Source organism: Rhinatrema bivittatum, chromosome 14 (assembly GCF_901001135.1).
Source record: "Rhinatrema bivittatum chromosome 14, aRhiBiv1.1, whole genome shotgun sequence".
Classification (NCBI taxonomy): Eukaryota; Metazoa; Chordata; class Amphibia; order Gymnophiona; family Rhinatrematidae; genus Rhinatrema; species Rhinatrema bivittatum.
In genome coordinates, this window is record NC_042628.1 from 28831647 (window position 1) to 28854971 (window position 23325).

The 23325-nt window shown below is 38.9% G+C and overlaps 1 protein-coding gene across 13 annotated transcripts in view; it reads right to left on the bottom strand.

Moving 5' to 3' along the window:
* Positions 1 to 23325, bottom strand: part of RBFOX1 (RNA binding fox-1 homolog 1) — a 499409-nt gene that overhangs the window by 91937 nt on the left and 384147 nt on the right. For all 13 annotated transcript variants that reach the window (XM_029577019.1, XM_029577016.1, XM_029577009.1 and 10 more), the window contains one exon: positions 7928 to 7989. In XM_029577019.1, coding sequence (XP_029432879.1) covers positions 7928 to 7989 — 62 coding nt within the window. The remainder of the gene's footprint in view (positions 1 to 7927; positions 7990 to 23325) is intronic.

The window sequence follows — 23325 nt, forward strand, 5'->3', positions numbered from 1 at the left end:
CACTGTCAGGTAATGACAACGGCATAAACCCAGAGAAACAAATGCATGGATAACTTTTTAGGGTTGATGAAAGTGCTCACCTTGGAAATTTGTCAGAAATGCAATTACATCAGTACAAAATATAGCATTAATAATTTTAAGCAAAGTAAATATATAACTTCTATTATGGAATTTCTATTGCACATGTCTAGTACCATTATGTGACATATTTAAGGCAGTTGGAAAGTCACAGTACTTTTAAATTCTGCCAAAATCATTCAAACTGCTTCAAGCTTCTGATGTATACAAGTAAGATGATGTTAAATCAGGTAAAGTACTAATAGTATATTGTTATCTCACTGATCCCCTTAATACTTTCTAGTTCCTGTGTAGTAATGACTCATGATAAGGGAAGGATTACAATTGTTCTATCACTGATGGAAATAAAGGTCAACAAACAAGCCTTTTCTATCAGTGATAAAGGCAAAATACTTTCAAACTGTGCATGAAAATTGAGTGGGAAAAATATGTGCACATATTAGTGTGGGTACTTTTTTCTGGGAAAATATATATGTGCATACTTTTGAAACTTCAAAAATGCACATGTAACTGCTAACTCCTCCCCAACTGAACCCCCCAGGAACAGCTCTCATAGCTGCACATAAAATTATGCTCATACCTTTACACATGGAAGTAAGCAATTTTCAAAGACTCCATTTCCGTGTGCAAAAGATTATTTTATGTACAGGAATGACTTTGAAAATTACCATCTGAGATAGAAAATAATAAAGGTTAACAAGTGAGTTACAAATGGATTAATGGATTCATGTAATACAAATGTGGACGACAAATAAAAGTTAGCATCTCTTTATAAGCTCAGGGCTAAACGAGCTCATTTTTAAGTGATCTGATAAAGAGAGGTTAACTCTGCAAAGATGATCACAAAAAATCAAGTTAGTATAACAAAAAATATCATTTGCATTTGGTTTGTTGAGCTTTATTTTTAGCTACATTGACTGGACATTAGTTTTACCATTTTCATAAATTTGCTTGATAACCCCCTCTCTCAAAAAACATTCTGTCATGAAAATATTCTTATCAGTGTATCTATCTCATCAGTGTTTTATAACAATTCCTCTCAACGAGGTTCTTTACTCATTGTCACCACTTAAACTTAAGACTTTGTAGTGCCTAACTTCACTTGTGTCTCCTGGCATAATGCACATATTGCTATGAGAATTCCCTACAGTGAATTTGATTGATATTGATAATGCAGTGCCTAGGTGTCGTGATTTTCGGGTTCCAGACCACTAAACTGTCAGCATATTCTCAAATTCCTAAGAAAGTCTCTTCTAAGAGATTTTCCCTTAGCTCCAGTATCAAAGTATGAAGGAAAGGAGGCGTGCCATTGATCATACTTATGATTTGTGGCTCAAATAGTACATACCATATGACCAATTCAAGTTGTATTGTTTGGCTGACACGTCTTGTTTTTATTCATAAGAAAAGGCCAACTCAGCCTTCAGTGTCCCTTGACTTGGCCCATCTGGTTCTTGGTTTAGCCTCTTCATGCTACTGTGAAAGATCCTTGAATCATTTTAACAGCATATCCTATTATTTTACACAACCATTTATATTTAATAATATATGTCAAATATAGGAACAACATAACCCTGGCTTAAGTATGAACATTAATATTTAGTGACCCAATACATATGACGTTATTTCTTCTAGTTCTACACTTATATAACTTATATATAAGTTATAACTATATATATAGTAAATATGCCATGCATAGCTATTAACTCCTCTGATTACCATGCTATATGTACATGTATGTATATAATTTTGTCATATATTGACGACTTTTTCTAAACAAAGTTCTACTTAGTATTTTTTCCGCTCACACCTATTAGTTACAGTAACCACCTAGTGTTTGTTTATTATGCCTGTTTCTGATTTGCTGTTTTACTCAGTTATATGTTAAGCCTATTGCTGAATTGTTGTTCACTGTAAACCGATTAGATGTTCCAAACGATTATCGGTATATTAAAACACTAAATAAATAAATAAATATAACTGCCTTTCCCTTAAACAGGGGACCCACAATTTACTGTTGTTGCTGACCAAATTAAAAAAAATATTAGGATTTATTCATTTTGCAAATATTCTTAAAAGGGCATAAAAACATTTACACTGAAAAGCAAACCAAATAGCAAATGAAATAAATCTCTGGAGAGCTCAGCAGCCTCAAATAATTGTTGCTTATGTATGTAGAGATGGCTTCTGGAACACAGCATAGTATAGATACTGTTCTTTTTTTCTTTTGAAAAGAAGTAGATGTACTGCACTACTACTGTTAATTTGATATGAACATTCTCTTTGCTTACAGGGTAATTTTCAAAGGAAAATCTTAATGTGAATATAACATAGCTATTGTGGCAATTTTCAAAACTTTAGAAGATTGCTATAATATATGCTATTGAATTGTCACTAGGTTTTCCCCACGTTCAGTACACCTAACACAGGTAAATGGGCTTTTGAAAATTTCTATGATAGTATGTTGCATTTACATTTTCCTTTGAAAATTATCTTGATAGAATCTAGTGCCATTAAATATATTGTCTCCTTTCATAAGGATTTCTTAGCTCTTCTTTGGAGAATGCAATCAGTATCATTCAGAGTGAATTGTTGGAAAAACCCTGAACTAATGCCCAAAAAAGCTTCAGATTATTCATTCATTCATTCATTCATTCATTCATTCATTTCCTTTATAATTTCAAACTTGATTTCCCCCATTGGTCCAATAGGTCCTTAAGCCAATTATAGGGCAATAAAATCACACAAATACAATTTCATCAACAACATTAAAATTAAAAAATGACTGCACACCCTCATTCCATCAAACCTCTCCCCCACATACCCTCCCAATCCCAATTAATTACACCCAGCCCTACTACCCCCTCCCTTATTTCTTTAAATAACTCATAATCTCTCTCTCCCCCTCCCCCCCCCCCCCCCAACTATGTCAGCAGCTGCTCATACTAAACTTAGGAGCACTCACTGGAACAACCATTGCAATATTTTCTTTTTGCTTTCCTTCCTTTTTCTTTTGTTTCATATTTTAACCAGTCTCTTTGATATTATCATTTTTTTTTCATAAACAATCTGCCATGATTTCTATCTTGCACAATTATTATTAAAAATTTTGGACTTGTAGAGATCTGTATTTTGCCACAGGAATTTCAAGAAACCAGCTCATATTTTCTGTGCAACACATATGCGGCTTTGTCTATTCAGCGAAAAGTTGAAATGGGCTCTGCAGTTAATTATGCATACAAACGTTGTAAGTTATTTTCACCTGGCAGAGGAGAACTCTAGCTATCCAATGAAATACAAAGCTTCTCTTTAAAAAAATGCATATTTAATTTGAAATTTTCATTTTAACATATGGATCTGTCCTACCTACAGAGTTTATAAGACTATTTTGTTTATAGCCCATCCAGGTATAATTTTACAGAGAATATTAATAGATTGGCTTAATTGTTCAATATGAGCAGTTTGTTTTAATGCTTGGTTTTCATATAATATATATATGTGTGTGCTTTGTTTTGCTTGTTTTAAAATGAATGTATTTTATTATCTGCCTAGTGCATAATGATTTTGCATGAGGTAGAATACAAATATTTCAAATAAATACATTTTGGTAGACAATGGCATTCTTTCAAGCAGCATTCCAACATACCCGCTTGACAGCTGGATCTATTGACATGATCAACCAGGGATGTAAAGTGTCATATAGGGCCTGATTCATTAAAACTTTTCTCCCATTCAGTGTCTATGGGAAAAAAAGGTTCATGAATCAAGACCATGGAATTAAGTAGGCTTTAAGGGTAAAAATAATGCACTTTTGGCTGACTTAAAAGGTTCAGTAGGTGGACAAGTGTCACCAAAATAGCAAAACATTGTCCAGGTGCAAATGAATTCATTAACAAGGAAGAAATACATTCTTTTTAAATGCAGGCTTCCCATCACTGCTTGCAGAAATATAAACAGTTTAGTCCTAGTTCTATTTAAAAGGTATAGGTGAAGTCACAAACTTCCTCAGATCTACAATTATAATAATGCTACAAGCTTTCCCAAAAGCTATAGTGACCATAAACAGGTAATGCCGAACATGACAATAGCTTGCCCTAGGCTCTATTTATCAAGAGGAAAATCTTAAGTTGCAGAATACATGTTTTCTCATCTTTTTAGATGTAAGACATATTTATTTGGGATGGATTAAAAGCTATTTTTCAAGAAGACCTAGCTGCAAAAGAAAAAAAAACACAGTAGCAACATGCTAACACCACACCTTTGTGGAAATGAAATGAAAAAAGCGCTCGCCCCACGGACTCCACGGAAGGAATAAGAACAGGTGGTGCTCCAGCAGTGTCGGATATCATATGTAGATAAAATAGCTTTCTTACCTGAAACAGCATGCCTCAGCCACACATGCAAATTGCTTAAAGTCATCAAACATTTCCATTTATCTTCATAACCAGAATATGCATTTTCTAAGCCAGCTATGCATGCACAGCGCTTGGGCCATTCATTGCACGCCCAGTTTTTGGGTTTTGTTTTTTTCATATGAAAGTGAAATCAGTCAGATATACATTCTCTGATTTTTGCTTCTTAAAATGCAGAAACATAAAAAAAAAAAGATCATTCACAGGAGGTGGTGTCTATTGTATGGGTTTTAAGGCAACAGTATATATTAGCTGATTCTTTTCTTTCTTTCTTTTGTATGTGGGGAGCTAACCCAACCATTTTTAAGGCTGTGATCATGATTGCGGAAGTATACATTGGCAACAGAATTATGCGTCCAGACTAACAATAATCTCCATTTTTTTTTCAAAGTGATGTGCAGGGTATGAATATACATTCCAGCTGGCAATGAGAAAGAAAATGAGCTTTTTGTGGGCTAGTGATGGAGCACTTATGTCTCCAGTTAGCAGCGGCTCTTTAAATGTTATTTTTAATGTTGTGTATGCACACTTCCAATTCAAAGGAATCTTTTTAAAAATTACTATTAGAAACTAATTTCAATGTACTAATGTAAACATGAGATTGAACACAATTGACATCAATGATGGCATCCTGATTAAACAAAACAGCTCTTTCCGGCCAAGCAGATTAGTAAATCTAATTTCTTTTTTATTTCAAATGGAAAATAATTGAAATTTGATTGCATAATTATGTTGTAATTACCTTAAAGCAGCCACACTACTTAGAAACATGTCCCAAAAATATTGTAAAAGCTTTTTCTTCTCATCCTCAGGAAAAGCCTTTGCTATTCTAACCTAGGAATTTTGGGGATTTTTTTTTTTATTCAGCTTGCATTTTGCAGGTATTTTTCTCCTTCTGTTCTAGCAGATTTCTCTCTCCTTTTTCTCCCTCAGTGAATTTATAATCTTCCTGCTTCTATACCAGGAGCTCATATTCTAGGGCACGGCAGAAGTGTGAATACAAATCTGAGCAATCCTAGTTTCACTGCTGGTGATATGAAAATAGGATTCTAAAATGTATATCCCTCACAGGATGTTACTATGAAGCTCTGAGAGCCATGGGAGTTAAAAAAAAAAAAACTGGCTGGGGTATGAAGCCAGATGGCAAGAAGATCAAAGAACACTTTCTTTATTTCACAGCTCTCTTGTAAGTGAATGAGCATTATTGCTTACTTACAGGGAGATGTGCACCCTTTGGATTTTTTTTAGCTACCTGGAAAGTCTGCATGTGACACATGGGTCACATAGAAAAGAAGAATTCCGGAAGCCATTTCAGAGGCCTGTTTGGAAACTATGTATGTGCATTTCATCTAAAACAAAATGTAGGCATGCAATAATACACCTCCTTTATGCCAGTGATTAAACTGCGTGAATGTGTGTGCATACTATTTAGACACATAAACATAGAGCAATGTACATGGCTGCCTTGTGTTTGAATAGTGGCTGGATTTATGTGGGCTGAAAAATCTGCAGATGCTTTTCTTGTCAGGTGCCCTATTGAACATTTAACTAGTGTCATTTTAAGTCATTACTTTTACATTTATTTAACCTACTTCTCTGAAATATTTATTTTTGTACCCTTGGGAGCAGTCATGAGAACGGGATAGTTACAAACAGCAATGCGTCACACACAATCCAATTAGTCCATATGCATTATGATTTCATAAACAACATCACACAGATTTCTAAAAGCCAATTAGATGCTATTGTGAGTGATGCAATTTGTGAAACTGTTCCTACATGGCAGCATGGATATGGGGACATTTTGGAATGGTAGTTTAAAGGATTGTAAACTCAATGGGCCGCCTTTGCTCCTGGATTTCTTCTATTTTGGTAATTCAAGTTTAGCGTCATTAACATAACATTTTATTGATATAGGATGAGTACAACGACATACTCAGTACACTTTGCAAATATTACACTGTGCATGCTTTTAATTTGACTACAGTATATGCATGATTTTAGAAGGGGGGACTTTAGGATTATTGAATGTAGGCAATATAGTCATTTGAGGCCCTCCAGAGACTTAATTTGATAATCTATAAGAAGCAAGTCAGACATTTTTTATTTTGATTTCACTTTTCCCCAGTCATGAAACTGCAATGATAGCATCTTCATACAATATCAATATCATCAACATTGTGGGGCCTTCTAAAGCACAGGACCCTAGGCAGGTACCCATTTTGATCTCCCTTAGAGCTGCCATTGATTACTTTTAACAGAATGTAGTTTTTCCCAGTAGGTTTTGATAAGAAAGGTTTGTGCAATTCCCTGTCATTAGAAGGAAAACAAGGATCGGCTGAGAGGAGGGGTCTGGTAAGCATAAACCATGGCATTCTGCAGCACTAACCTAGGCTAGAAATCAAGCCGCTGTCCCACCTACCATTAAATTAATCCCATTTCTATTTAGATGTAGATGTGTACCAGCCTTTTGAAGATTTACCAGTTCACAGTGCCGTGAGTTTACGAGGAGTTGCTAGGGCAACTTTTTGCTACCTCCTGTGAAGGCCATGAAGCCAGGCCTGGCCAGCTTATACGTATATTCACAGGGTTTAATCTGTTTTACAGTTTGTTTGTTTTTAATGTAGAAAAGTGTCAGCCAACATATACTGCTACTTTAAGGTCCCTGCCCATTAAGGACTTCTAATTCCATTTTGTGTGAAAATAATAATTTCTGGTAAGGCTCCACTGCAATTCTGGAGTGAACTATGAACCTACTCATCTATTAAGAATATACCTCATTCACTGTATCCTAGTGCTACAACTGCAAATGTGTACTGTGTGCAGACCTGAACTGAGGGCCAAATGTTAAATGAACTCTTTTGTTTCAATATAAATATTTTTTTTAAATATATTTTCACCATGTATACAGTAGGTGCTTTAGCAGGTTTTGAAGCTAGCTGTAAACCTATACAAATTAGCACATCCTATAGCACAGCCAGAAAAGGAGATAGATTGGAAAGCATGAGAAATACCAGGAAGATCATTTTAACTCTTATGATACAAACCAGCTGCCTGATTCACTAAGGCTTTTCTCCCATTCTGTCTCTAATGGGAAAATACCTTGATGAATCAGACCCTAGGTGAGCAATTACTATTAAGCCCTAACTATGGCAGTCTTTGGGGGGTTTTCATGTGATTGTACATTTATTATCTGTACAAGGGCTGCTGACCATTCTTAGTAGGTCTGAGAAATTACAATGTGCCTGACTGGTGCTGCAGACTCAAGTTACTCAATTATTTGTTTGAATACAGCTCTACATGAATTGATAGCAACACAGTCTGACTTTATACACTGCAAAACAATCATGAGACTTAACCTAGATGGTCTCATCTGAACCACCTCCTGCATTGCGTTCCAAGTGGTTTTGTAAATGTAAAATGTCAGTAGGTCTTACCTGTCACTGTAGGCCGCAGTAGCAGTCGCAGGCTGGGCATACCGGTAAGCAGCGTAACCACCCTGAAACAAACCTGCATTTTAGTTCAACTGTTCTCAATGGTTGGTGATAGCTATTGCAGTCTGTAGGCTACTTCCATGCTACAGTGCTACAGATCTTCATATTTAAAGATTAAAATGTCACTGACTTATTCAGTAAAATTTAGCACCAGAAGAAAACTAGATCAATAAACTGCCAAAGTCCAATTGAAGATCAAATTTAAGATAAAGCAATGTATCCTATGTATAATATAATAGTCTTTTATAACAAACATACATTTGTGCTAAATACAAAGCTTATCAAACTGGATACACTGCATGTTTAATCTACTAAGACATTTAATAATTAGCAACTATATGAACAGCTTTTAGTCCTGCTTAAGGTACTGTGTTCTTACATATGAATCTTTATTTGATTTGTTTATCATCACAGGGATAAATATTTTGTACTCTGAAAATACAAAACAGAAGTATCATAGGATGCTTAATTCCATTTTGATTACTTCAGTGTAAAGATTGCAGTGTAGTGACGCTTTCCAATTTCTAAATAAAATGATTACCAAGAAGGTTGTTTTTTTTCCCTTTTCAAATTAACATTCACTTGTATATAACAGTAATTGCAGCTGTTCTATTAAGTAAACAGGACAAACAAATGCACATATTTGAATGGAATTGTGCGCAGTGATGCATTAATTATCAAACTGTGAAAACAGCCGAGTTTCTTGTTCAGTGAACCACGGTGTTACATCAACCATTTCAAAATGATCTCAGCATGCCAATTAACAAACAAAGCCCAGTCTCCACAGATAACACAAACAGAATTAGAACTCGGAACCCCAGAATTCCTTCAGTGTCTTCACTGTTTTACACATTTCAGAAAGTCAATCACTAAAAAAATATGTATGTGAGTGTATGCGTGTTTTGAAAGAGATGGAGGTGGATAAAAAAGCAAAAATAATGATTTCCGATCACTAAATGGCCAAGATAGCTGGCTACATTTAGCAGGTTAATAGGATAATTTTCAGTCGCAACCCTGCTGGCTTGGTTGCAGAAATTATCCTAAATTAACTTTTCAGCTTGCTGCTAAGCATGTTACTGAAAATTTGCCTCCAAGGATCTACCCACCTAACTCCTTAAGTAAGGAAGATCCATTGCAAACAAAATTAACTGCCCCTTTTGATGGCAGCCCCAGTCTCCAAAATAGCAATCCCCAAGGACTGACATGGGGGAACATATATATATTTTTTGGTTTGGTTTGTTCGGTTCATTTTGGCCTGTTTTTTTTGGCTGAATTTTGTTTTCAAGCGAGAAACATTTTTTTTTCCAAATGTTTTCATTTCTCCAAATAGTGCATGCTATCTCTATATAGGGGTGAATTTTCAAAACATTTATGTGCATAAAAATTAGCATATATACATATATGTAGCTGACTGGCATACATGTTATTTCATAAGCATCACAAGCATGCATTTATTTTCAGCCTTGCATGCACATTTACATATGAAAAAAAGTAGTCTAAGAGTATTTCAGGGTGAGATGGAGGTACACATGCAAATTGCTATTTTATATGAGACATATACATGTACATTTATTTGCATAATTTTACACCTGCTAATTATCTTGTGCAATTAATATCAGACTCTTCTTTTGTTTACTGTCGGTTGGGAGTGTGATCTTGGTGAACTGGAGAGAGTTCAGAATGAAGAACTAGGATGGTTTTGATGACCTAGAGAAGGACTGTGTTAACTGGTGGACGTTTCGGCAAACTGATGATTTCAATTGCACATACAAGTTTTAAAATGCACTGACTTCCGAGTATAAACAGGATTTTATGCAAGTAAGTCACAGTTTTTTTGTGTGTAAAATGTATGCATGTACGTAGGAGAAGTACATGCTTTCACAGCATTGCAGTCATTCATTGTGTAAGGAAACATGCACATGTTTTATAATTTGTGCATGCCTGATATGTGCAACTTAGAAAATACTGTAGTAAATCTCTGTACAGTTATATAGGTACATATATGGGTCCATACAGAGTTGTTTGAAAGTTATCATCATAGTGCAGACTGTTTGCAAATAGTGGATGCTATTTGTCAAAATGAAAAATCCAAATATTTTTGTTTTTTTACAGAGGTATTTTTGATTGATTTCAGAATTAACAAAATGAAACAAAAATGACCTCATTAACGAGTAGATTTTAAAAGGGCCATGCGAATGCCCACATACGCAATATTTTATTAAGTATACGTGTAGGTTCTAAAATAATTTTCACGCATGTTTGTCTGCAGTTTTTCATGGGGGGGGGGGGGGGAGAGAGAGAGAGAGAGAGAAAAACTCTTTATAGGGCTCACTCTGATACTCTATATATGGACCATTGTAAGGGAGCACTTTGATTCGGAGTGAGTTTTTGGGAGGTGGGTTGGGGGGGGGGGTGTGATGTTACAGACCCATTCAGAAGCACTCATTGTAAAATTGACATCATTAAAGAAGTTTAGACTTTATAAACGGTGACAATTCTAAGAAGAGGAGCTGATTTGTGCACATGCAGTTTTATGCTAGCTGTACCAATGTATGCGTAACCCTTCCCACTATTTGACATTTGTGTAGCTCCCACGCATCCCACTTAGGCGCATATGTGGCCATTTTTGCATGCGCAAGGATTTTAAACTCTACCTCTTAGTTCAGGATGCATATTTATTTGGTATGACTATAAATCGCTAATCTCCTGGTGCTGTTATTTCATAAGATCATCCAAGGGTAAAAAAGAATAGGCAGTGGAAAGGTTTGTGTGTGTGTGTGTGTGTGTGTGTGTGTATAGAGATCCTGGAAGACCTCAGTGAAATGTTGGGGGGGGGTGGGGGTGTCACAAGACCATCAGGGATTTTAGTTGTGGGGGTGAAAGTGAGGATCCAGGGACTCTGCCACTTATTGTAACACTTATTGCCACTTATTATAACTCTGCCACTTATCCAGCTAACGTCCCTCAATTTCAAGGTCTACAACACAACCAGCTCATTTAACTGTTCGTTGTAAATATTTAAATTGCTTTTAACCTTTTTCTTTTTCCTTCCGCTCCCAGTTTAAGCATCCCTGTTTTTTGTAACTGTAACACAAACAGTTCCTGTTTGTGTTTTCTGTTCATGCACCGTCATTTTATTGTAAACCAGCATGATGGGATTTTATCTTGAATGCCGGTATATAAAAACCTTAAATAATTAAATAAATAATAAAAAAATTGAGGAGCCAATCTCAGGTCAAGGGGATATTTTCCTGATCAGGTTGTTGAGGATGGGATGGGGCTGAGCACCAGGCTCTAGGGCTATTATTTTGGAGTTTAGAGCTGCATAGAGCAGTGAGTGCTGGGCTGAGGGTGCAGGGGGGACATTTTTCAGGATCTCTGCCAGGTTATTTATGTGCTAGAGGGATTGGTACCTAAACATAGCTGGGTAAATCCTCCCTTGATCCCTGCAATGTCTTCAGGTTTGACCACTTTTTGAGTGCCCGTACATTTTCAAAGGCTTTTATCGAGCTATTTCACTTTGTAAGTAAATGGCTAGATGTCTTTGAAATTTGGCCTCTCAGCAAGCTGTGCAATTTTTTTACAAATTTAGAAAATCTGCATTTTTAACCTGAGGACATGTTTCATCACTGAAAGGTGAATTTTAAAAGAGCTGCGCACATAAAAATGAGCACCTATTTGGGCAAGTAACAAATATTCGCATAAGCGCTATTTTATAAATCTCAAATATATCAGTGCAAGTAATGGTGCACAAATAAATTTGCTTGTATAAAAAAAGGGCAGGCTGGGGCATTCCAGGGCAGGCCATTTGTCGGCTGGATTTTAAAAGAGTTACGCGCATAAGGTACACGTGTAACCCTTTTAAAACGCCTCTGCGCAAGCCGGAAGCCTATGCAATATAGGCTCGGCGCGCAGGAGGAATTCTGCGCAAAATCTGCATTCCAGAGTAGCACTGAATTCCCCCAGGAGTACCTCTCATAGCTGGTATTGTGACATGGCTGCTGTACGGCGTGTTTGAGCCTCCAAGGCAGCCAGGGAACTGCCTGCACCATCTATCGGCGGGCTGGGGAACATGCGCGAGCACTGACGGACACACTACTTTCAAAAAAGAGCTAAAAACATGGATGTTTACCAAATCCTACCAACTCACCCAATAACTTTGAAATACCACTCCCCTCCTATTAACACTAGACAAACTGATGGACCCAAGAAAAGATGTGATTATTACGCAGTTCTGTAATATGTTTTGATTAACCTACAAACCAAGTTCATAAAAATGATATCTTCTATGTTAGCAACTGTATGAAACTTTGGAAACACTGTTAAACATCTTAACTTTGTAAACCGTTGTGATGGCGAAACCGAACGATGGTATATAAAACTCAATAAATAAATAAATAGATAAATAAATAAATACCAAGCCCGATATATTATAGTGCCATCTATCGGCTGGCTGAGGAACATGCACGAGCACTGACGGACACTACCAAACCCGATATATCATGGTTAGTTGGATAAGTCTCCAAACTCTAGTTAGCCGTTTATGTAGCATTTACTTATTTAGATTAGTCTTAAATAGCTCTACTGAACTGGATAAGTTGCCATAATGCTACTTAGCTGTATACTTGTCACCACTTGGCTGGATAAGCCAAGTGGTGCATTCACACTGTGCATTTTTTGATACATGGACATGTTGTTGGGTAGACTTACATATTATATAATGTGCACGATATAAAATATTTGTGCTCGCATTCATATAACTGTGTATATGGGCGCACTAGTGTATGTTTTAAAGTTATCCTCCCTGAGCTCTAGTCATGTAAAATTCTGAACTTATTGTCTAAACACAAAAGTCCACGCAATGCATTACTATGCTCTTTCGGTTTGTATATATCAGGGCTGGTCAACTATGGTCCTCGAGAACCACAAACTGGCCAGGTTTTCAGGATATCCACAACAAATGTGCATGAGATAGATTTGCATACAATAGAGGCAGTGCATGCAAATTTATCTGGTGCATATTCATTGTGGATATCCTGAAAACCTGGGCTGTTTGTGGCTCTCAGGGACTGGTGTTGGCTACCCCTGGTTTATATTAACCATGGCTAGGAGACAAGTATTTCTTAGAGACTTATATAAATATAAACATAGTGGAATGAAAAGCCGTAGCCAGAAAAAGGGTGAGGGGCACCCGGCCACATCGCGGCGGTGCATTTTCATCCACCGTGGTTGCAGCCATGGCACACACTATCACCCCATAGTGCCCCTGCAAAAGGTGTAGCTATTTCCGGCGCTACTGCCATCAATAATGTGTAAAACATTATCGCCCGCAGCGCAACTAGGCCCAAAAGATTTTAAATCCCATCCAAACCCCTCCCCTTTCACTCATTTAAATTTTTTGTCACAATGCATGATAAGACCAATTCGTTTTGAAAACCCTGATAATTTAGCTAAAAGATTACAAATTATTTCAATTGTATATTTTTATTTAATGTTAATTTGACAAAAACACAGGTGAATTTTCAAAAGGATTTTCACATCTAAATGTAACTACTATTGTAGCAATTTTAAAAAGCCATTTAGATGGGTAAAATGCATTTACGCAGGTAACTCCTATGGACAATTCAATTGTATATATTATAGCAATTTTCAAAAGCCCACTTACACGGGTAAAGTGCATCCACACATGGAAAACCCAATTTTAAGTGTGTAAAAGCTTTTGAAAATCAGGCTATGAATTCTAGATGACCAGACAATTTATGCTTTCATATGAGAACCAAGGCCTAGAACACTCAAGAAGAACTTGATGGATCTGCATAGCTTTTGGAATGTCTAAACTCACTTCATTCTGATAAAAAATATATTCACAGGATATTCATTATAATGTCCTTGTACAGAGATGTCAAGCAATACTTCTACTGTAGCTGTCATAACATTTTAAGAATCACTTCTTCCCCCGACACTGAATAACTTACTTGCTGTGTGCCCACTTGCATTCATTTAATATCAAGGCACCAAAAACTATGTCTGAATACTTAAAAATAAGAACAAGAGCTATGGTAGGATACTATTTTGGCTATGCACAAAACTGCACATTTTGGTGTGTAGCATTGGGAATTTTGTGTGCGTTTTTTCTGCCTATAAAAATGAGTTGGAAAGAATAATTGCACACAAAATTTAGGTATGAAAAATTTTGCACAAAAGGCAACTAAACCTCACTGAGGTGTAATTACCTTTTTTTGTGAAAAGTTGAAGATATTTTCCCCCAGGGGTTTGCACCACAAACATAGCCAAAGAGCAGCAAATTAACTATCAGTTTGAATACATTTCATGAATAGAGAATTACATGCAAAAATATACTACTTGCAAATTCAAAACAGTTCACAAATGGTACGTTGCACATAGGGACGGTAACTTTCAAACCGGCATGTGGGCACACATCTGCGTGCATGCATCAGCCCATGCTCTGGGATGTGGCTATTTTATAAAGTGTGCACATATATACATGCATGTTACAAAATAGCCTGATTGCATGCACATGTGCACCAAATATTAAGTGGGTGCGTGCATGGGTGATCAAATCTCACTTCTACCATGTAAATCAGGGGATCTTAAAAGGGGCCGTGTACCCACTCCATTTCCAGTTTACCAGTTCGTCCACCAGTTCACACAGTTAACAGATAGGTCCTCCAGTCCCCCAGATTTGATAGCCTACATTCCCCCCAGTTACCCCCGACCCTTTAAAACCTTCAGAAGTGGCTCAGTCCTTTTCGTTTTTAAAATTTACACGTCATCCATAGCAGAAGTAAATTTACTCAGCAGGGGACCTCAATGTGCACCAGGGAGCCTAACTGTTTATGTGCATATCTCTTGGCCAGGCCCTGAAATGCCCATGCCCTGCTCCTCCCAGACTATGCCCACACCTGCTAGTTTTTATAAACTTGGGAGATGTGTGCGTCGTAGCATTTTTGCAAGTATATTGGCACTTTTTAAAATACAGTGGGCGTGCATAAGCCTGACTTCTTCGTGCATTACTTAATTGATATGCATACTGGGGTTTTACAATTCACCTTGAAGAGGCCAAAATTCAAAATCATTTAGTAGGATAACTCACAAGTTATTTGGCTAAATGCCAAGGTTTCAAAATCCCATGTTCTTATCCAGCCTTCTTTTACCCAGATAAGTCATTATCCATCTAAAATATAGCCAAATAAGCAGTTGGTGGTATGGGGACATTCTGATGCAGGGACAAGTTAGCCTATAAGCTATCCAGCTAACTCCAATATTATGAGTAAGTCAAATAAGTGTTTTGCTGGAGGAGATTACAAGATGGCCATCCTAGCTTGATGCACATGAGATCATTCCTTCAGGTTTGGGAATTTGCTTCATTATGTCTCACTCTGGCAGGAAAAGGACAGCCAGAGATTGGGAGGCACTATCTGAAATTCCCCCATCTGCTATTTCATGGCCAGTGGATGCTCATGTTTGTCGAGGAGGCTCTGCTCTGGGAGTTTGCTTGCTGGAAGCTGACCAGAAAGACGTTTTACCTGGCTTCCTCCCTGAGCTTTCAATCTCTCTCTCTCCCCAGAGGAATGTTTTGCACCTATTAACCCAGCAGAAGGGCGTACATTGGATCTGCAGCAGGGACAGACGCCGGCTAAGGACCCAGAAGATGCCAGGGACTGCATTAAGATCACAGGTCCAATGTTTTCTGCCTCAGAGCCGATTGAAGATCTCAGAGGGGCAGGGGACTCAACAGACAGTGTTGCTCAAAGGCATTTTGAAGATTTAGCATCGGAGTTGCCTATTATTCAACCTCTAGAGCTGGTAAGACCTTCCACAATCACTAATGAAAACAATTTGGGACGCTATTCAAGTTCTAAATAATAATACTACCAATCAGATAAAGCCCATAGTTAAATATTTAGGTCTCTGGTTGGCCGTTTGAAAATATTGGAATCTGAGATTTCTGTTAATAAAAATATTATGGATCTCTTAAAAAAGATATTGGCATTATATCTGATTTGCAACAGAATATGTTAAAGGAGAACCAGTGGCTCACCTCAAGATTGGAACATCTGAAAAATCAAGTACGGGGAAGAACCTTTGTATCATTAAATTTCCTAACAATACCATGGTTGCCCCTAAAGAGATGTGGAAAAAATATTTGGTAGATATCTTGAAGATTCCAGAATAGACATTCCCTCTTGTTTCTACAGTATATTATATATCACATTTTACCAGAGGAGCTGTGGAGCCTAATGATATGCAAGTTCTTTCTCCAATTGAGAAGTCATCATTGGATATTACAGGTATTTTGCAAACCTCTCAGAAAGATTTGGTCAGACCAGCTACTTTAACTGTTTCCCTTTTGATGGAGTCGAATTGGGATTGGATCCTTCGAATGTTTTTTCGTCATCGTTTGGAACTTTTCCTGAAAATGAAAGTTTGTGCCTATCCAGATTTGGCTAAGCAGACTCAGAAAAGGAGATGGCAATTCTTACTATTTAACCCTAAAGTTCTGGAGCTAGGAGCTTTTTTTATTTTAAAGTTTCCTTACAAATGTATTATCAAGTACCAGAATGATTCCTATGCTTTTTTTCTACCATCACAATTGTCTGCTTTTTTGAGTAACAAAGTTTCTTCTATATCTTGTTCCTCTCCTTATGTCTAATCAGGATGCATATGTCTATATGATGTTCGTTCATGATTTTTGGCCTCCCAGCTAATTCTTTTTCCCTTTATGTTGTGAAAAATTTCTTGGAGTTGTGAAATTGGAATCTCTTAAATCGAGGACTTAGGATATACATGGTGATTTCTTCTTTTCCTTTTTTTTTGTTTTTGTTTTATTTTAATATGACTTTGTTTATATTGGTTTACAATTTCAAGTGATTTCTTGAAATGTATTTGAAAATTGATTAGATAAAAAATTGAAAAAAAAAAGTGTTTTGCTAACTGTAGCTGGACCCAGGAACAGGCCTAAAGTTATTCAGGAATATGATTCCAGTTATAAGCAAATGAATATAGCTAATTAAGCAGCAAAATTAAAAACAATATATATAGAATGTCTGACCCTCAAAAGCCATGGCTCCCACTCTCCACCGGATGCCAAAATTGGGATGGAGGGCCCTTGAGCTAATTCCCTCCAAGCTCCCCATAATTGTACAAAATAGTATTAAGCTAGAAGGTCTGACGAGGTAGGCCAGTCCCATCTCCTTGGCAATTGAAAACCTGTACATGGGTATGGAATCCCCCCACCCTTCCGCTACTAAAAGCTTATCCCAGCAATATCTCTTTATCCAGCACCCCACAACTGCACAGACTTCTGGGGCCACAGTACAAGAATGCCGCTCATGGCAGCTGTGAGGGAGTGTATAGGAAACTCTCTCAGTCTACCTTAAAGAACCGAGCATAGCTATCCCACCCAGTCCCCTTTAAGACAGCGAGCCACATGGAATCCTGGGTAAAGGGAGGAGCCCCAGGAAGCCCCAGTGGGAAGGCCATGGGGAGCAGATGGAGTCCCACCATATGCTAAGAACTGTTATGGCTAAGGTCGATAGAGACTCTCTATTTAAAAACTGTGCTGTTTAAAGACTGTGGTCTTGAAAGACTGTGTGTTGCCTGAGGTTAAGTTGAACTGCCTGCAGTATTTGATTTTTGTTTGCACTACCTGTTTTGTAATACTTGAAATAAAGCTCTGCTGTCAATTTTGTTTTTACAGAGCCACTCACTGCTCGAGCTACCACATATGGTGGCAACAGAGGAATCCCTTGTCTAAACAGGAAGCACAGGCAAGAACTCATAGCTGTAGCAAAGAAAAAAGAAAACCCTTGTAGAGTTTTTTTTTTTCTCCTTTCCTGTGGCCTCTCAGTAACCTCTCCATCTTGTCTAACAAGCAAAGGGGGCTATCCATGCCTGTATGGTTAGGGGTCAAGGGCCAGACAGACCAGCAGGTTTTTAAAAAAAAATTTCCCCGCTCTTCTATCCACAGAGAGGTGTTTAAATCTGAGGCAGCTTAATTAACAAGAAAGATGGAGTAAGTGATTCAAATCCTGGCAACCAGCCAGCAGCATGTTGCAAAACACCCTGCAATACAAATTAACCAGCAGCAGTCATTGCAAGAGTAGGTAACATAGCCTAATGCAGAAGGCCCAAGTGGTGCAAATGGCAGTGACCTGTCCACCTCCAGTGACAGCGACACTCTGCAAAATAACCCTGGGAGAAGACCCAGATGGCTTTTTGAAGAACTTTAAATGCACTGCAAGACTGGCAGGGTGGCCAGAAAGCCATGGGCTACATATCTGGGGAATTTACTTTCCGGACCAAGTCAAGATGCTTATCAAACAGCAAATCTGGATGGGTCAGCCACTTACCCAGAAGACAAGGCAGCAATTCTAGGGTGAGGAGGGCTCACATCAGACGCATACTAACAGCGACTTCGATGTGGAACTCTACAGGTGGGAGAGAACCCTAGTAACCTATTCCACCAGCTTAAGAATGCCGATTGGAAGTAGCTGTGCCCGGAAGGGAAAACTGGAGTGGAGGTAGCCAATGTGGTACTGCTGGAACAGTTCCAGGAAAGCCTCGACCCACCCATGAGGCAGTGGTTTGCCAGCACCCAGACCTCATGGTTGAAAAGACCCTAGAAGTGGCAGAGGCCTATTATCAGGTTCAAACCATGTCTAAACTGACATGTCCTCAAGAGAAACCCCCTCAACCTGGTTAGGGGTCATCGGAGTCCTAAAATTCAGAGGTCTTGACTGTCAGCAGGGCAGGTGTGGCCAGACGGTTCACCCCACCTGCAACCCGTAGTCAGACCACAATGCTTAAGTTGTGGAGAAAGAGGTCAATTCACAAGAGAGTGTCCCCATAGGGCAGATGAGGCGATGGGCATTAATGAGATGATTCCACACTGTTATAACTTCATAGATGTCTCCAGCCAGGGAGTTTCTAATTTTGTGATCCTGGTTGAGCTGGAAGGGGTTCCAACACAGGCACTAGTTGACTACAGGAGTGTGAAAACCCTCATAGGAAGGGACCTAATGAAACAAATCCAAATTGACTATGATAAAGTAGTGACCCTGGTATATATTAACGGGGAATATCGACAATACTCTACCAGCTGGGAATGCTTGAAGACCCCAGCGAGTCAAGAAATGATGGAAGTGGGGGGTACTTTCTTGGCTCCTGTACACAGTGATTATTGCACAGGACAATCCAAATTTCGTCTCTTTTGACAGCATATGGCAAGTTCTTCCAGTGACAACATGGAAGAGTTGAAGTTCCCAGAGCTCTTTGCATTGGAGAAACTCTGACTTTTTTCATGAAGGCTCTAAGACTCCTAAGTCCTGGAGGCAATGCCAACAGGACAAATATACCTATGTTGCTAACTTACAGACAGCTGGGAAGGAGGGGTTGGAATTGGAGGGAGAACAACCACCTGCTCAGAATGTTTTACTGGTTCCCTTTGACTGAGAACGAGGTAATCCAGAGAACTTTAGGTGAGCTCAGAGAGAGGATGAATCCTTTTAGTGGGTCCACGAGCATATGCAGTGGGTGGATGGGAAGGGAGTCCTGGGGGCCCAGACCCCCTATTTTGTAATGAAAAGGGATTTGTTGTACAGAGTAACAAAGGGAAGTATGGAAAGGGAGCGTGAAGGAGTGTATAGGAAACTCCTCAGTCTACATTAAAGGACCCCTTAAGATAGGGAATCCTGGCTAAAGGGAAGAGCCCTTTCCCAGAGGATAAAACCTCAGGCTCAGGAAGGATTAGTCGGGCCCTGTGAAGCTGATGGAGTTCCAGCATATGCTAAGACCACTTATGGCTAAAGGCTGGTTAAAGACTTTTCTCTGAGTGAAGATTTTCTCTGTGTAAAGATTGTGAAGTACCTGAGGCTACAGGGGAAATGCTGAAGTGTTTTGCTGTTGCTTGCTGCCTGTTTTGAAGTTAACTGTTGAAGTGTTTCCTTTTCATTTGCTGCCATTTTGTTTAAGTTTACTACCACTGTAAATAAAGAGTACGGAAGCAGAGTCAGTCTAATTGTGATTTCCACTTACTATACCTAACCCAATGACCACTCGAGCTATCACATATGGTGGCAGCAGTGGAACCCCTTATCTAAATGGGAAGCATAGGCTAGAACACACATCTGCAGCAAGAGAAAAAAAAAACGTCTTGCAGAGTAGTTTTTACTTCTTCACCTGTGGCCTCTCAGTTACTCCCCATCTTGTGCAACGGGCCAAGGGGGCTATCCCTGCATGTATAGTCAGGGGTCAAGCAGTAAGTAAGGGCCTGACATGCCAGCAGGTTTTTTTCTTTTTTCCCCGCTTTCCTATCCTCAGAGAGGTATGTAAATTTGAGGCAGCTTAATTAACAAGAAAGATGGAGCAGGGATCCAAATCCTGGTAACTAGCTAGCAGCAGTTGCAAAATGCCCTGCAAACACAAATTATCCAGCAGCAGGCATTGCAAGAGCAAATCACACAGCAGCATACAGCCCTATTGAAGATAGCCCAAGCATTGCAAACAGCAGTGACCTGTCTTGCCTCCAGTAAAACCGACCTGCGTCAAAATGACCCTGGGTGAAGACCCAGATGGCTTTTTGAGAAACTTTGAGTGCACCACAAGCCTGGCAGAGTGGCCAGAAGACCGGTGGGCTACATATTTAAGGGAATTTACTTACTGGACAGAGAAAATATGCCTATCAAACAGCTAATCCAGATGGGACAGCCACTTACCCCAGAGGCATACTGAAAGCAAATTTGACAAGGAACTCTACAGGTGGGGGAGAACTCTAGGAACCTTTTCCACCAGTATAAAGACACCACCTGGAAATGGCTATGCCCAGAAGGGAAAACCGGAATGGAGATAGCTAATGTTCCAATGTTCCAGCTAGAACAGTTCCAGGTCAGCCTCAACCCACCCATGAGGCAGTGGATTTGCTGGAATAGAGACCTGATGGTTGAAAAGGCCCTAGAAGTTGCAGAGGCCTATCATCAGGCCCAAACCATGTTCAAACCAGCATGTCCTCGAGAGAAAGCCCTCAACCTGGATAAGAGTCATCAGAGTCCTAAGGCTCAGAGGTATTGACTGTCAGCAGAGCAGGTGTAGCCAGATGGTTCACCCCACCTGCAATCTTTAGTCGGATTGCCATGCGTCAGTTGTGGCGAAAGAGGCCATGTTACAAGAGACTGTCCACGATGGACATTAATGTGATCACTCCATACTCTTGTAACTTTGTAGATGTCTCTAGCTGGGAGTTTCTGATCTCAGTTGAGTTGGATGGGGTCCCAACACATGCGCTAGTCAATTCCAGGAATGTGAAAATGCTCGTACAGTGGGACCTGATGATGCAAATCCAAATTGACTATGATAAAGTAGTGATCCTGGCATGTATTCACAGGGACCATCGACAATACCCCACCAGCTGGGTACACCTGAAGACCCCAGCCATTCAAAAAATGGTGGAAGTTGGGGTACCCCCTTGGCTCCTGTACCTGGTGATTATTGGATGGAACTATCCAAATTTCAAGTCTCTTTTAACTCAGCCTAAGGCAAGTTCATCCAATCACAACCCTGAAGAGTTGGAGTTTCCAGAGCTTTTTCCATTGGAGGACTGATCTTTTTCATAAAGTATAACTCCTAAGTCCACAGTGTACCACCAAAAGGATAAATACATCCACGCTGCTAACTTAAAGAGAACCGGGGAAGAGGGGTCGTAATCGGAGGGAGAACGACCACCCACCCAGAATGTCCTACTGGGTCCCTGGAGTGGGAACAGGGTGATCCAGGGAACTTTAGGTGAGCTCAGAGGGAGGATGATTTGATTTCTATTTGTACTACCTTTTTTGGAATACCTGAAGTAAAGGTCTGCTGCCATTTTTGTTTTTCCACTGTAAATAAAAGTGCACTTAAGTTACAGCCAGAATCTACTTGTGGTTTCCTCTGGGTTTTACCAAGCCATTCACCACTCAAGTTATTATAGCAGCATATTTTATGTATTTACATATATTTATATTCTGCAATTCATTACCAAAAAATGTTCGAAGCAGATCACAACATATTTATTTATTTATGTATTTTTAACTTTTATATACCGATCTTCTTGTATAGAATACAAATCAAACTGGTTTGTATATCATATGCCATTGCCTTGACAGCAAGTTTACATCACTACCTTTAGCCAGATAACTTTAAACCAAACCAGTGATATTAAAAAGATATCCAGTTACGTTTACAGTTATCCAGCTAAAGGCAGCTGGATGACTTTAAAGATGATCAGCAGGATATGTATCCTGCTGAATACCCAGAATACCCTCTCAGGCTAACTTTAGCCAGATAAATTAGGCATTCTATGCTTTTTTGAATGTCGGCCTCCAAAAGTCCAAATACTGTGCTAAACTCCATGCTATTTCAGGATTCTGTGAAACCCCATTTGGAGAGTTTTCCACAATTCAATCTATAGCACTGTATGCAATAGAGAACTAGCTCATAAAATCGTGTAATGTCTATCTTGTCAATTGGGAACTGAGTAAAACAGGAATGAAATACCAAGAGAAAAAAATGTACCCTTGATCAAAGAAGAAGTGTGACTGTCCCAAGTTACAATGCTAGTTCCATTCTCTAGGGTGTGGCCATCCCAGCCTAATGACAGTGCATACTTTGTAGGTTTGACTGCGCCAGTCACAATGATGGTGTGTCCTCTGCAAGGTATATCTGCAGCTGACTATACCAGTGGTTCCCTACATCATAATGTTGCCTTCATCCTCTAGATTATAACCACTCCCAAGCTTCAGAATAAGACTGTCATCTAGTAAATGTTTCACCAATGACCTGTACGAAGGTATAGTCAGTATCTTTTTCCTATTGGCTACACCTCTTCTCATGCACCCAATATTTCTCTGTCTCTGAGCACTACCCTTCACTCTGCTTCACTATGCCAAAATCATGAGTGGTATCTACCCTGAAGTATATATATTCAAGTTGGTAAAGAACAATATATCACTCCACCTTCTTCAGTCACATAGTACTCTCCTATATTTCTAACAAAAGGACAAGTAGCTCCTATTGGGAAGTTACTGTACAGGCTGTCGATATATGGAGAGGTATTCTGACAGTAAAAAACCTATAATTGCTGAATATCTTCTGTTCCATGCAGGAAAACCTTTCCACTGGCCGATACCTCCATTCCCCCAAGCCCAAAAATAAATAAATGCATTTCTCCTTCTGACCAAAACGACATGTGTCAGGAATGTGAATAAAGAAAGCCTCAGAGAGTCAGCCTACTATCAAGCAAGAGTCACTCACTGGAGGAACCTTCATGAAAAATGATACAACTATCA